Source organism: Parasteatoda tepidariorum, chromosome 9 (genome assembly GCF_043381705.1).
Source record: "Parasteatoda tepidariorum isolate YZ-2023 chromosome 9, CAS_Ptep_4.0, whole genome shotgun sequence".
Taxonomy (NCBI): Eukaryota; Metazoa; Arthropoda; class Arachnida; order Araneae; family Theridiidae; genus Parasteatoda; species Parasteatoda tepidariorum.
The window spans coordinates 78447940-78464167 of NC_092212.1; the positions used below are offsets into that span (position 1 = coordinate 78447940).

At 28.3% G+C, this 16228-nt stretch overlaps 1 protein-coding gene across 1 annotated transcript in view; it reads left to right on the forward strand.

Moving 5' to 3' along the window:
• LOC107444869 (very low-density lipoprotein receptor) overlaps positions 1–16228 on the forward strand; it is a 71104-nt gene that overhangs the window by 20027 nt on the left and 34849 nt on the right. Inside the window, exons 7-17 of the mRNA XM_071185876.1 lie at positions 714–830; positions 1706–1948; positions 2879–2998; positions 3981–4112; positions 4988–5107; positions 6817–6945; positions 7992–8163; positions 8822–9037; positions 11449–11567; positions 13222–13361; positions 15083–15224. Coding sequence (XP_071041977.1) covers positions 714–830; positions 1706–1948; positions 2879–2998; positions 3981–4112; positions 4988–5107; positions 6817–6945; positions 7992–8163; positions 8822–9037; positions 11449–11567; positions 13222–13361; positions 15083–15224 — 1650 coding nt within the window. The remainder of the gene's footprint in view (positions 1–713; positions 831–1705; positions 1949–2878; positions 2999–3980; positions 4113–4987; positions 5108–6816; positions 6946–7991; positions 8164–8821; positions 9038–11448; positions 11568–13221; positions 13362–15082; positions 15225–16228) is intronic.

Here is a 16228-nt window from a genome sequence, read left to right on the forward strand (position 1 = left end):
ATTTGTTTTTTAGATAGTATTAAAGTTGAAATATTATGATATAATGAAAATATTTTTTTACATTAATTTATATCTAAGTTTTAAATCATTTTATAACTATCAACATTATTAAGGTATTTAATAAAAATGAATGCAAGCAAATTTAAAAGCAAAGATAAATTTAGATTGCTAGACTGAAAATAATGATGATTGTTATTGATAGAGGGTTTTCCTATTAGTGGTTCAAAACAAATAGCATTTAGTTCTAGGAGGAGAATGGCATTACTCTGACATTAAGGCTTAAAATCTTTTTCATTTTTATGATTTTTTTTGTATTTAATTTTTTAGAATTTAATAAAGACATCCCTTTTGATACAAATGGAAAGGGGAATATAAATTTATTTCAACGGTTAACATTTTGTATTAAGAATATTACTTTGTAATTGCTATGGCTTTATAAGTTTTAAACAAAAGGTGTTTTTGCTCTCATATAAGTCAAATGACATGTTCAGAAGAAGAATTTACATTACTAAGCACTTTTTTTAATTGCATGTTCATTTTGATGATTTTATTTAAGAATGAATTTTTAATAATTTAGGAATTAAATCCATTTAGTTACAAATGGGAAGAGGAAAATAGATTTATTTCAATAGTTAAATTTTCATATTACAAATATTACTTTGTAATAGTTAAGGCATCATTGTTAAATAAAAGGTGCTTTTGCTCTTATCTAGGTCAGATAACATGCACAGAAGAAGAATTTACATGTGATAATAACAAGTGCATTACTAAGCGGTGGGTTTGTGATCAAGACAATGATTGTGGAGACTCTAGTGATGAAAGGAACTGCCGTAAGTTCAAACTTAATTACTTAATTTATTTTAGCCAATGCATTAGCAAAAAATAGATTGGAGAAAAAGCTATAGTAAATTAGGATGAGTTTGTAAAATATTTTGGCATAATAATAACATTAAATAATAAATAGTACCTAGTTAATTAAAATTAGAGTTAAAAAGTTTTAGTTATTCAACTTTTACTTTGCTTTTTCTGGTCTGAAATTTAAAAGAGAACTTGCATTTTTCCCTGCTTTGTATAAAAAATAAAGTAAGCAATTACCAACTGAAAACGAAAAGTAATTTGTATTAGATTATTTATTGTCATTTCTGTGTTATTTAACTTTTTAATTTCTTTTTCTTGTCTGAAATTTATTAGAGAACAAATTTTTTTTCATCTTTTGGATAGAAAATATAGTAGATAATTACAAACTGAAAGCTAAAAGTAATTTTCATTAAATTATTTATTGTAATTTAATTTCTGTGTTTCTATAATTTCAGTATTATTTAACTTTTTAATTTGTTTTTCTGTTTTGAAATTCATAAGAGAACATACTTTTTTTTCTTCCTGTCTTAGATTTAAAAAAATATAGTAAACAATTATGAACTAAAAGTAACTTGTAATCGATAAAAGTAATTTGTACTTGATTGTAGATTAAATTTATTGTATTAGATTTATTGTGAGAAAATATAGTAAACAATAACGAACTGAGAAAAAATTAATTATATTTAATAAGTTATTGTAATTTCTGTTTTTCTGTAATATAAAAATTGAAATTTCTAATTCTATTAATGATTAATTTTTTATGTGAAGTGGCAGTTGCATTAAAAATATTTACTTATTGAATAATGTGTAAATGATAAATTAATTCCATTATTTTCTTAAATTTCAGCAAATGTGACATGTTCTGCATCAGAATTCATGTGCACAAATGGGAAGTGCATACCAGAGAGATGGCGTTGTGATGGAGATGTTGATTGCATGGACAGGTCAGATGAACTTACGTGTCCTAAAGTAACTCTGAAGAACTTTTGCAGTAAAAATGAGTTTATGTGCAAATCTAGAGAATGCATTCACCTAGATTGGGTCTGCGATGGTGATCCTGATTGTTCAGATAGCTCTGATGAAGCTAATTGTAAGTATTATTTTAATACTGTAAAAAATTTCTATGGTTTTAAATTTTATTGAATATTTCATTTGAAGCAAATGCTTAGCTACTAAAACAGAATTCATAATGCTTTTTTTTATTTTCTATTAAAATCAAATTTCAAATTTTTTTTCTCGAATAATGCATAGTTTGTATATTTTCCTCTAAGACATCAGGATGATTTTAACTTAATTTTGTCATTACTTTAATTTAATGATGATTGCCTAAAATGTTTTAGATCTTCAATCGGATTTTTATGGCAACCAAAACTTAATTTTATGAAATGAAAAGAAGTCATAAAAAAATTCCAAGATATTGCAAATCTTAAATGAAAATCAAACAATTCATTCTAATTTTTCTTCTTTGGCATGTATTTTTTTTCTCTTCCTTACATTTATTTTACCTTGTAATAAAGGTTAGATTTTCATTTTTATGTAATTTTAATGATTATTGTTACTAATGATTATTGTAATTTTAATGATTTAGTTTTAAAACAGCTGAGCCATATTGCAGTGTTTTACATCTCTAGCAGCTATATTATGAGGCCTTTTCCTCCTTACTGAACTCAACCATCAGAAAAAGAGTAGAGAGAAGGAAGATTTTTAAATATATTTTTCATCAACTTCATTTGATTTTCAAAAATAAACTAAATGAAGTGTTTTACTTCACTCAACAGTATCTTTTGACGACTTGCCAAGTCTCTCTAGTTGAAATTAAAAAAAATAAATAAAATTAAGGCTGGCGTATTCGGGAATTGTTTACCTTTTTTTTAGTAAAGTTATACCAATAGAATTTTGCAATCGGCATTTTGTAAAAGTAGTTTAGAATTATATTTCACTCTTTTGCTTTTACATTAAAAATTTTTCCATATGTTAATTTCTTTTAAATGAGTTTTACTACTATTTTGTTTTGTTCTAGGCACAGTAACTTGCAGCAGCCACCAATTTACATGCAAAAATAATCGGTGTATAGATGGTACTGCACAATGTAATGGTGTCAAAGATTGCACAGATAACTCTGATGAGCTAGATTGTCCCAGTAAGTTTAAAATATCATTGTTCATAAATTGGATGAAGCAAGCATGCCAGCAATGAAAGTTTAGTTGTGCAAAAATATAATACAGTAGACAAACTTGAGAAAAAGATTGAACTTTACTATTATGTAATTATTGTTATGGTGCTCATCAAAAATTATTAATTGCCTTCTAAAACTAATTAGGTTCATTACCCTATAATAAAAGCTTATTTATTAAAATTAAATGAAGAATGCTATAATAATATTAGTAAATAGATTCAACATAGAGATTAAAATACTGAGACTAAATAAATGAACTGAAAAACTGAAGAAATATTAAATCAAACATTAATTATTTAAATTTTTTAAATAGAGTCGATTTTAAAAGTGCGAAAAATATCATTTTATTGATGAACAATTAAACTGCCAGTACACGAATGCAAAGCACAACATAACATGTAAATTTGAAATTTAACATTTAAATATAAAAATGTTTGTATCTGACCCTGTCAGTTATTCTATTAGAATGTAATGCTTTTGAATTAAATGACATGCATAGAACAATAAAATTAGCACAACAAATGGTTTTTAATTGCATGAAATTCAATACTAAATATCAATTTATTTTAAGTTATAATATTATATCAAATCCTTTGTTCATTTTAGTAGAGATTCTTAGAAAAATTAATGTCTGTAATTTTTTCAAGAGTGTCTGTGTACTTTATTTTATAGTATCAATTTACATATTTAGCTCAGTTTAGGTGAGATTCTTGATTTTTAAATGTCTGTGTTATTTATTTCAAGTTATAGTAGGAAGTCAAGTGCTTTGTTCTTTTTCATACAGATTCTTTGAGGGTGTTAATTATCTGTCTAATTTATTCCTAGTCATACTATCAAATACTTCTTTTTAACTTAGATTCCCAAAAAGTCTTAATTGTCTGTGTTAGTTGTATTGTATTTCAAGTTATGGTATCAAATCACATGTTTTTTTTTTCTTCTTCTTTAGCCCAGGTTCCTAGAGAGTGTAATCCAAAAACAGAGTTTGATTGTGGCAACAGGCAATGTATACCCATTGAACTTGCTTGCAATGGAAAAAACGATTGCGGAAATTGGGAGGATGAACCACGAGGAAAATGCAGTGAGTAGAATAATAAGATTTTTGCAGTTATTTTTTCAAATAAATACATTAAAGAAAACGATGCATAAAAGATAAAAATTCCTTTTTTTCTTCTAATTTATTCCTTAATACATAATGAATAATTGTTAGGTTAACAAATATTGTGAGGTTTCAAATTTTTGTGTAGTTTTCTTTTAAAGTAGTTGTAGATAGATAGTTAATAATTGATATAGCAACAATAGATAACTGAAGTATCCTGATGTATATAGATTTTAGTTTGTTGGATTTCTTATAGATTTACAAAATTATTAATTTATACAATGCATAATTTTTTCAAGAAGACACAAATCTTTATTGACGCTATTTTATGCTAAAAAATGCTAGTTAAAAGTTGAATTTTTGCATTATTTACTTGGTTTCTTTTATTTAAAAAAAAAGGGGTAGTTGACAGAAAGGTTGTTTGTGTAATAATATAAATGCTGAGAAGTAAATTATCTAGCATTTTCTAGATTCAATACAAGTTTCAATAATGTGATTGTATATTGTTTTATTATTTATTTTTTAGTTTTAAAATCATATATATTGCATTGAGATTTCTAAAGCAAAGGAATAAACAAACCATTCATGATCTTATGTTTTTGTTTTATTACCAATCTCAGATATTTTTCAAGATTTGATGTGGATTTTAATGTACATAATGAAATAAAAATGTTCGTTATCTGTTGAGCCTTCTTAATTTTGGCAATTATTTGTTACAATTTGAGAAAAACTGATAATTTTCTTTTGAAGAAAATATTGATTGTATATCTGTTAGTTTTTTCCCTAAAAAAATGTAAAGAAATATAGATGATAACTACTTCATTATTTCAATAGATTAATATTTTTTCCCACTGCAGTTGTGAATGAATGCCATAGGAATAACGGAGGATGTGCCCAAAAATGTGTAGATGATATAATTGGTTTCCACTGTGACTGTTTTACTGGATTTCAATTGCTTGATAACCAAACATGTGAAGGTAAAATAGCTATCAATTGTATAAATACTGATTCTTCATGTCTTTAAATTTTTATAGCATCTCTTCTGTAGTACGAATGCATGTTAATATGAATCGAATGCTATGCAGGGAATTATGTAAATCTGAAAATATATCTTCCTTTTTATGCAATCAAAGATTGGGTAACCTTCTAAAAGAGGAAATATATTCACTTTATTTTTATTTTCATAAGTAAAATCTTTCAAATATGAATATTACCATACTCTATATGCTTTAATTATATGCATTTTTTACCGTTACTTATTTTAAACAGATAAAACATGAAATGTTTCTTTAAAAAAATCTTTTCATTGCAAAATAAGTTTTGCTTTAACCCTTTCGCAACGCAAGTTGCGAACAAACAATTATTCCTGAGGCTGAAAGTTTCTTCCTCCACAAGCACCTGTTTAGAACCGTAGAGGTTATATCTTTAATAATGTTCTGTAAAATAAATGAATTTTATGTACTGTATATATTTTTTGTTTATAAACTTTATTTAAGTATTTTATTGTTTAAATACATTTTTACACAATTTCATTAAACAATTTTAACCCAACTGCTATTTCATTAAATAATTTTAACCCAAATGCACTACACTTTTGCAAAACAAAAAATATTGCACTAACTATTAAAAAATACAACATGGTCTCTATACTCTTAAAGCATGCTTTCGGAAACATTCTTTTTGCCTTATTTTGTATAACATACGTGTGAGTCATATATCAGAGGCAGACCCCCTACTAGATGGCTCAACGACATCGAAAATGCCCTGAAAACCCTAAAGATTAGAAATTGAAAGGGAGTTGCCATGGATAAGAGGCTCTGGCACTTGTCAGCTGTTGAGGCTGCGAAGGCCTACAAGAGACTGTTGCGCTTACAAAGAAGAAGTGAGTCATATATCTCTCATTTCAAGCACAAGATCAAATCTACTTGTATCTCAAATCCTACAGGCATAGAATGCCATTTTGTGCCAAAAATTATGCTTTTGAAAATGTTCTAGAACGTCGTCACAAGCATGTGATGGCCAAGAGTGAACAAAAAATCTGTGTGTTTCATACTAGCTCACCTATATGATAGACAGTGCAAAAGAATTAATCTCAGAATGTCTTTTAAGAAAACAAACTAAGAGAAGCATTTTTCATACAAGTTTTAATAACAATCTACAAATCATTTAGTCATTTGTATAATAGTCACTGATGTTCAATATTCTAATAACATTCTTCTGAAAGTTTCTTGTTTAATTTTTAAAAAAATTCCTTGCAATTTTGATTTCTTGTTTTATACTATTTTTTTAATTTGCCATGTTGATAACTATGGTCTTTTTACTTTTACAGTTAAACTGATATCTAAAATATAGTGTTTTTGGAACTTTTTCTTTGAGGAGAAAAATAATAATATTTAAATTTTAAAAAAATTCAATTTTTCAATTTGAATTTTTTCCAAATCTATATAAATTTTTCCCCTCAATGTATTCAAATCTAAAATTTACAAAACATATTTCTTTTTAATTGTTTCTACCTTTTTCAAATTACAATTAAAATCATATTAAAGAGTGTTATTTTTGTTTTAGATATAAATTTTCACTACTGTCATATCTATTTGTTAATTTTATTTAAAATCCATTGTTATGCTTCAATAAAAAGTTTATACCTGTTTATAGTATTAATTATATTTGTTTTGCAAAATTTTAGATGTTGATGAATGCGAGCTGTATGGTTCCTGTTCCCAAGTCTGTAATAATACAAAGGGCAGTTTTAAATGTTCCTGTTTTGAAGGCTACAGTATTGAACCTTCTAATCATCGACGCTGTAAAGCACAACGTAAGATTCTGTTAATGTAGTTTTTCCTTTTCTTGTTCTTCGTAAGTTTTCTTACGGAAGGCTCATTATTTTTCAAAAAGCAAATTAATAATGCTAACTTAATAATAGTAATAAAAATCAATGAAATGTGTACTATTTGAGGCTTGCTAACTGATGCAGAAACTTTCTTCTTACATAGAAAATAAAAACCTTAACAATAAGTTGAATTTTGTATGAACGTTGCTAGATTTCAAACTGTCAGAAATTTGACTAATTGTTTGTTTTTCACTTTTAAATAATAAGATTTGTCTTCTGGATAATAGGTTCAGAGATTCATATAATTTAATAATATTTAGAAAATGATATGATTTTGTTATTTTCTAAATATTATCAAAAGCAGAGTTCCTTACTTTACGGTTGGATTTCTAGTCACACTGAAATAATAAAATTAAATTTATTATCCAAATAAATAGTTTTCAAATTTTGCAGAAACCTATTCTGTGATAAATACTTCTTATTGTACAAAATCTGATATCAAATGATAACACTCTGTACAAACAGAGCTTGGTGAGTTTAAAATAAATTAGCTAGATTCAAATGTTTACACATATATTGGATCTTTTCATTTCTAAATTTCATGGCAACAGAGTGCAATATTAATACTGACACTACGAACAATATGGAATAAAGTAAAAATTTTTACATATTTTTAAGTGCTATTTTTTTCCTCAACTTGTTGTGACAACAAGTTGAGTAAGTGTTCTTTATTTTTGTAACAATCGTTGAACGGTTCACCTGATTTCGAGTTTAAGACTTCCTATGTTCAATGCCATAGCTTTGTAATTTTGAGCCCAATCCAGAAAGCAACTCCTGGATGAAGTATTTGTCTTCGTGAAAGACTTTTTGAGTTATGTTGAATTGATACATTAGTTTAAAATTAATAAGAAATGTTAAAGGTATATTTTTAACTTTGCTATTTATTTGATCCATGTCTTACTATTATGCATGTTTGTTATTCGACTTTATCATTTTTAATTTTAACCTTAACATTTTTTCATTAATTGCAGAGGGCCATGCTGCTGTGCTGTTTGCTAATCGACGAGATTTACGAAAAATCCATTTGGAGTCATCAGAATATACTCTAGTTGCTAGTGCTCTTCGTAGTGCTGTTGCTATAGATTATGATTACGGAAAAAGAGTAGTTGTATGGAGTGATGGTCTGGAATCAAAAATATACAGGTATTTTATTGCTATATTGTTTGAATTGATTTTTTATATAGAATACTTTAATATCACAACAAGTGTCATACATTTAATGACTCGTGAATCACTATATTTGTTATATTATGTTTAAATATAAAGGGAAAACACACAATGTATGCTCNTATGCCTCAGAAACTTGGACAACAACACAGAAAGATGAGAATTCCTTGGGAATCTTCGAACGTCGGATCCTAAGATCCATTTTTGGGGGCAAACAAGTTGATGGTACTTGGTAGAGACGTTCAAACTCAGAACTCTATCGGGCTTTTAGAGAGCCTGATGTTGTCAAGTATGTAAAAATCCAAAGAATTAAATGGGCTGGTCACATCATTCGAATGAACAGAGAGCGTTCGACAAACATAATCTTTTTGGCTCAGCCCAGAGGTCAACCAAAGCTGAGATGGGCCGACTGCGTGGAAAGAGACTTTTCAGTCTTAAAAGTCTCAAACTGGAAGACAACTGCCAGGCGGAGGCAGTTGACTGAAAAGGCCAGGGCCCACCCGGGGCTGTCGTGCCATTGAGAAAAGAAGGAAGGACACAATGTATGCTCATGAAATTAATGCTTATGCTGGCATTGCATGTTTACCTTTCCTCCCAAATATTTCAATTTATGTCTTTGTTTTCCTTTGTCCAGTGCTCCCATTGCTTATGGCTTTCCTATAACTGAGGTGGTTTCAAACATTTCTATGCCAGATGGCATTGCTGTTGATTGGATACATGGCAATGTGTATTGGACTGATACAGCTCTGAATACTATAAGTGTTTCTCAACTCTATGGAAAGGCAAGGAGGACTTTGTTTAGAAAAGACGTCGATGAACCTCGAGCTATTGTTGTAAATCCATTAGAAGGGTAAGGCATTTATGTGCAGTTACTGTCTTGTATTTCGTTTATTTACATCTCAGCAATGAAGATGTGTTAGATTTTTACTTCAAAATAAAACCTTTTGTTCCATTAAAATTTTTATTAGAACCTTGTGGCAGAATTTTTTGGGGCTTTCTGCGACAAATCTCTCTAGCACTAATATCTTTCTGCTAGATACTTTTAATAATACATGTTACGAACTAAATTTAAAGTAACAAAAACGTTGTGTTTACAAAAAAACCTATTTGAATAAAATAAACTTGTATTTAATTTTTAAGTGAATGTGTAATATTTTTTTTAATTCTAATATCATGGGAGAGATTCTCACAATTTACTAAACAAGCAAACACACTAATTATTTCCTTTTTCGCATTTTGTAAATCATCACATAAAAAAATATATATATTCAAGTATATATTTAAAATCATGCAATCTGTAGCAGTGAGTACCGAAGAAAAGGTCGACGGTGAAATCACGCGAATTAAATATACCTCGTGGATTAACGAAAATATCGGAGCATAACAACCCTGTCAAATAATGATGTCTTGAATCTGCGATTCGAATTTTGCGTGCCGTAATAATATCGGTATTTTTCAAAAATTCACGCTCTTATAAATAATAACTGAACAATTAAAAACATCGGGATTTCAAAGAAACAAAGCAAAATTTTGTAGCAATAACTGTCTTAAAAAATGATTAAAATACTTCATGGATTAACGAGAATATCAGTACAAAATGGGCTCGTCAAGAATAATTTTTGGATGGAAAAAAATCTTTCAACATTTTCGCAGATATTTTTTTATAACTTCCTCATCCTATATTTTTCATTCTTCTCAAATAAGAATAGAAAAATCACAAACATTTATTTTTCCTTCTCTATGCGAAAAAAGCATCTTTTAATTATAAATTTAGAGATAAATTTCTGCAGAAAACCAAAATTCTTTACTACTTCTGAAAAACCGAATTCTTTACTTCCTAAAAGAAAATTCTTTCTGCATTAACTCTGTAATATTCTGCTACAATGTCGCCGCGATTCTGAATAACTTGTTATATTGTTAGCTTTAAATTTTTTTTTTTTATTATTATTTTGTAAAATATTAATTCTTATTATTTTCTTATTAGAGAAATCAAACATTCAGTAAAAAGGGCTCCCACAGGTCAGGGAGAACAGAGAAAATCGGGAATTGTCAGGGATATTTATTTTAATTCTAAAAAGTGGAGAATAGTCAAGTCAGGGAAAGTTACGTTTTGTTACAAAAACCCTGGAAAATTCCTACATTATATCTGGAAAATAACAACTATTAGAATTGTTGGCAACAGTAATCAGTTATTGAGATTTAAAGCTAAATTACTCTAACACCTATTACGATTATTTGTTGTAAAAATTCTTCATTTTATTGAAACTTTTCCTTCTTCTGATCCTCATTCAATGATATTTTCTTTTTGCTCACGAACTCTATTATTTGACATAATTTTAATTATTTGTGTGATATATGTAAAATATGGTTGGGATTTACATTGAAATTTTCTTGAAATACCTGGAAAAATTCTTTTCTGAATTAAGTGGGAACCCTGGTGAAATTTGTGTTAATTGACCCCATCTGTGACAATAATTTAAAAGTCTTTCTAAACGAGTGCTTTTGTTCATAAAGGGGAATTTAATTGTTTCGTACTTTGATACCTGATCATGAATATCAATCAGATTATATAAATAAAGAGGTCAACTTAACAGATTTCACTATCTAACACTCCAATAATTAATCTTATATATTTTTTTGATTCAAACTTATAATTAATAAATATATATAGTAAGTAAAATGCTGCTTTTGATGCTTGCTGTTTGAGCGACTATTTTCTATTTTAGTTTTTTTTAAATTTTATTTTCTAACCAGTGTTGTACAGTCAACTCAATTCTGATTTTATGACTACCAATGTTTAACTCGATAGCCGTGGTAATTTTGAACCCAACCCAAAAGCCAAGGGAGCTTCTGCATCAAGTATTGGGAGAAAGTAGCTGTCGTTGAGGACTTTTGATGGAACTAGCTCTTATTTGCGTTTCATTGAGTGGAAAACGACCAAAACCTCCTATGGTTAGCCTGACAGCAAGCGGACTCCAACCCATAATCCTTTTACCACGAAGGATATTTTCACATCAACACTGTGATCAGTGCGAACAGAAATCAGAATTCGTAATGACTAGCCATTGCTGGAATTCGAACTTGGGTCGAACGCTCTTCCCTAAACCACCGCGACTCTTCTATGATAATTGGAAAATCTACATTTATGACTTGTCAGTACGATTAGTGTTAAATGTCTGCTTTTCACACAATGAATTGACTGAATATTTCAAAGTAGATAAAGACTATTTTTTTGGTATAAAATAGTTTTAAATGTTTCAGGTGGTTGTTTTGGTCCGATTGGGGAGAACCTGCCAAAATTGAACGAGCTGGCATGGATGGCACTCATCGCAGTGTTGTTATTTCTCAGGATATAAGGTGGCCAAATGGACTTGCAATTGGTAAATTTTTCAAAGACTCTTTCTAATTAATGTAAAATAATCCAGTATTTTAACTATGCAGTGAATCTGTTGTGATAAATTTATCTACTCAATATATAAATTTGTTTAAATAACCTATGTAGCATTCTTATGTATTGTTCAAAGTTGTTTTTAGATAGTTTCTTATTTTCTTAAAGTCATGTCATTAAAAATAAAAATAAATTCTTATATTTTTCCCTGTAAATATTATAAGGAGAATCATAATTTTGCTATTTTCCCGTGTATTTAAAAACTAAGAAGATTTTATTGCCATTGTTTTGCAACCTCCATGTAATACAAAAATATCAATGTCTAAAATTAACTCTTGTTTGTTTGTCCAGGTTCACTAAAATCTAACTTGAATGAAGGTGATAATCAGTTGTTCCTTGGATCAGCTAAAAGGGATATGTTATTTTGCATTTTTGATTTTCAGTTTCGCGTTTTAGTCTTTTATAGCATATTTTATCTTAATTATTAGTGTAATTCTGTTTTATTGCTGTTTTTTCTTCCGTGTACTGCAAAGTTATCTGGTTTTGTAACTAACGGTGGTTTATTTGTTTGGGACCACTAAAATTAGTTTCGGATCACCATAAAGTAATTATCCGCTCCCTGGACAAGCAATCGATATATAGGGTTTATATGGTGTTTTGGTTATTTAATTTCCTGTTTTTTAATGTTCAGTTTCATGTTTTGTTTTGGTACCACAAAATAGCATATTTCATCATAAATCATTTACACATTTTTTGTATTTTAATTTTTCATTGACATTCAATTTTTCATTAAATAAAATTACAAATCAATTGTAAACAGACTAGAGAAAATGTGGACAGACTAGTATCACCTTTTAGTACCTGGTTCTTTGGACCAGTGAGTAAATTTCTTTCCCTGATTATGGTATATGTGCCACGTCATTGCTTCTGGTTTGGTCTTTCAAATATTTGATGCAATGATAACCATAGTGTGTAGGGTTTTTAGAAAGTGCTTGTAGGTGCTTTTCCCATTGGGTATTTTTAAAAAGTGCTTAATTCTCCCTTTTTTAAAATCTCATTTTCGAAAAGGGAATGTCGATTTTTGCCTTGTATTATCTAAAAGCGTGTTTTTCACATTGTTCTATTCAACGTTTTCACAATTTATTCAGCCGCAATCTATTTCGGTGTACTGTTGGTCGTTAGCATATGAAAGCGCCAATCATTTTACATGTTTGATTAATACTTGCGAGTCCGCACATTCATATACTAAGCTGGATTCGGTGAGAATATTGCTCTCACGTGCAACTCTGCTGAATTTTGCAAGATATTCTCAATTTCAGACTTCATTTTCCACCCTCTGATATTGAACCAAAAAATCTCTCGATTATTTTATAATGGCTAATATGATCAAGAAAAGGGTTCTTTGTCAGAAACTAGTTATTTTATCATGCTCATGTAAAGTCTTTGGAAATTATTTAGAATTTTGTTAACATACATAATACTTAATATATTTTTTGAGTGCTTAAAAAGTACTTAAAAGGTGCTTATTATTTTTTTTTTTTTTGAAAGATTTGGCAATGCATCCTAGATAACGTAATTTATTTAAATGTATTTTACTAATTTACTTGAATTCATTCAAATAATTATATGTTATCATTCTAATTTAGACATTGTGACTAAAAAAATCTTCTGGGTTGACGCTAAGCTTCACACACTGAGTAGTGCTGATTACGATGGTTCTAACCAGCGTGTCGTATTATCCTCATCCTTTGCCATCAAACATCCATTTGCTTTGGACGTATTCGAAGTAAGTTCAGTCAAATTTAAAAGACACCCTATTTTTTGAAATATTATTCTTTTGTAGCTGTGTTCTTAACCTTTAAAAAAAGTGTAATCCTGTGTTATTAATTAGTAGCTTCTGTGATTTTATTAAAATGCATACTTGAGTGCACTATAATGAAATAAGAACTTTGAATTTTATTCTCACTCAGACTGATCAGCATATGCTACAAATTGAATAATATCAATAAAATGGAATAATTGAATAAGTAGTTGGTGCCAGATCAAGTAATAGATCAAGATGGCAAAAACCTATTGGTATGGCCCTGGCCTGTCATAGACTGTAGTGCCCAAAAAGAAGTTGGTGCCAGAAGAATATAACAATGAAACTATGTTTGGGAATGGAGGTTAAAAGATAGACACCGAACCGAAGCATGAGGATAACTTGATAAAAGAGTGTTTTAAATAGTATTTGGATATTAAATATTTTCAGTCATTGAATGGAGATTTAAATTTCAAAGTAAATAAACAAACAAATTACGGCCAAAATATAGAATCTAAAGGAATTAATAAAATTAAGGGGAACATAAATGTTTAAGAAATGTAGTAATACAGAACAGAAGTGTAACACAATAGGCTCAGAAGTCAAATTATGCAAGGTTGACTGTGAGCAGATTGGTACCTTAAAATTTAGAATAAGGTGGATACAATAATAAATTAATGAGTTATGAGAAAAAATAAAATGACCAACATTATTCAATAAATGAAAGGTAACATTTTCAAAGAAAATAAAGATGTTTCGAAATTTCATGCCTTAAAAATATCTGGCAAAATTTATTCTTCAAAAAATATCATAGAATTGAAGAAAGAAACAACACATCATGATAAAAGTGAAGTAAACATTCTTTTGCGTGTTAAAATGTTATACTTTATTTTTGCTCAAAAAATTGAATCGCACATGAATTAATATTCATGTGGTTGTCTTTATATGCATACAATATACACAGTATTGACATAAAACTATATAAAAAAGAGTTTACAATCACACATAAAAAAAACTTATAACTTGGGGTCTTAAGAAATAGGTCTTATGTTTAAATTTACAAGAGTAAGAGTCCTTAAAAACCAAAAGAGAAAATATAATTTTAGAGACATATACTAGAGACTTTTAATCTAGTGAACACTAGGATTGAGAAGAAGAAAATTGACTTTATCATTAACTTATTGTTAAAAATATAGAGGTTTATAAGTGCTGAAGGTCAATCATTTACATTCTTATGAATATTTTTATTATTTTTTTAACTTAAAGAAAGTAATATGACTTTTAAAGGATTTTAATTCTGGGGAAAGTACAAAGACTTGTGATAACCAATGAAAATTTAAGAAGTTGAAAAGTTTGAAAAATCTGATGGTTGAGGTTGTCTTACTAAGCCAAACTCCAATAAATAATTGTAGAAAAAGAAATTAACTCCTACAATCTGCAATTTTGTGAAAATATATGTTAATAAATGTGAAATAAATGTTATTCAAAAATGTTAAGAAAAATTAAGCATGACTTTTTTCATAATTTAATTTTTTTTTCTAGTTTAAGAAATATAGATAATTTATTTCTATAATATTTCTTGAAATGAACTTTAGCTAGATATATTTACTATTCTTTAAAACAGGAGGTATTAAAACAATTTAATGTAAATCTTGTGTTTAGAAAACATTATTTTAATGAAATATATATTTTTTTAATGCTTCTAGGATTGGGTGTATTGGTCTGATTGGGAATCAGAAAGTATATCCAAAGTAGATAAGTTTACGGGCAAAGATGTAGAAGTTGTTGCAAATGGTATTTCTTCTCCCATGGGACTGCGTGTCTATCACAGCTATAAGCAACCAAAAGGTAATATTACCATTGTATGATGCTTGAAAAGTTTCAAGTCATAGTTATATTGTTTAACAGTATTAATGTATTCTTTAACTTTACTTGAATATTGCATCAGAAAAATATGTGTTTTCAAATTGTGTTGTGTTTGATCAGTGTACTAAATTTGATTTAAAAGTTACGTTTGGATGAAGCATATGCATTAAACAAAACAAATTTAAGATAAAGGTAAACAAAATGTTATGATTTTAAATCTTGCTTTAACAAATTAATGAGTAATATCTTTCAATAGTTAGAGGTTATATTCGTTATTTGGTTTTAATTTTTAAAAAAAGCATGTGTGATAGTTTTCTTTACTCGTGTATCTAAATTGTAGGTGCTAAAATTTTATCAGCACATCCATTAAACGTACAGGTAGATCTGTAGATATTTTTAAAACCTGTCATGTTTTTTCATTTGAGGCTTCTTCAAAATTGAATTTTTCTTGATTATTTTCACATTTTTCTGAACTGATTGGTAAAATAAATTCGTTCCTGTCTTCTTACATTATTCTATTTTTTTTGTTTGCATGGAAATCACACATTTCTTTATCTAGAGTAAAAAAAACTATTTTGAAATTTTTTTTTCCTATTTTTATTTTATTTTACAGGGATGAGATTTTTCCGCTTTTTACACTTTTATCTCTTAAATTTCAGCTTTTTTTTTATCAAAAATTCAGATTTTCTAAAATTTTTTTTTTTTTATAAGTATTCCGCTTTTTCAGAAAATTTACCGATGTTCAAAGAGAAACAGAAAATGCAAACAACATAGCTACCAATCCTTTCTCTTTTTTACTTATTTTAGCTATTTTCTCCCCTTTTACTCGCAGCAGATAAGATTTTCCGAATTTTTTCCCCACCCTCCAGATAGATCCGATTTTTGTAGTTCAAACGACGCTGCTTCTGACAAGCCTTTTAGAGGTCCCAAGCCTGGAATCTGCTAATATCTCGATTCTTATTCACACGATTTTAATATCAAACATA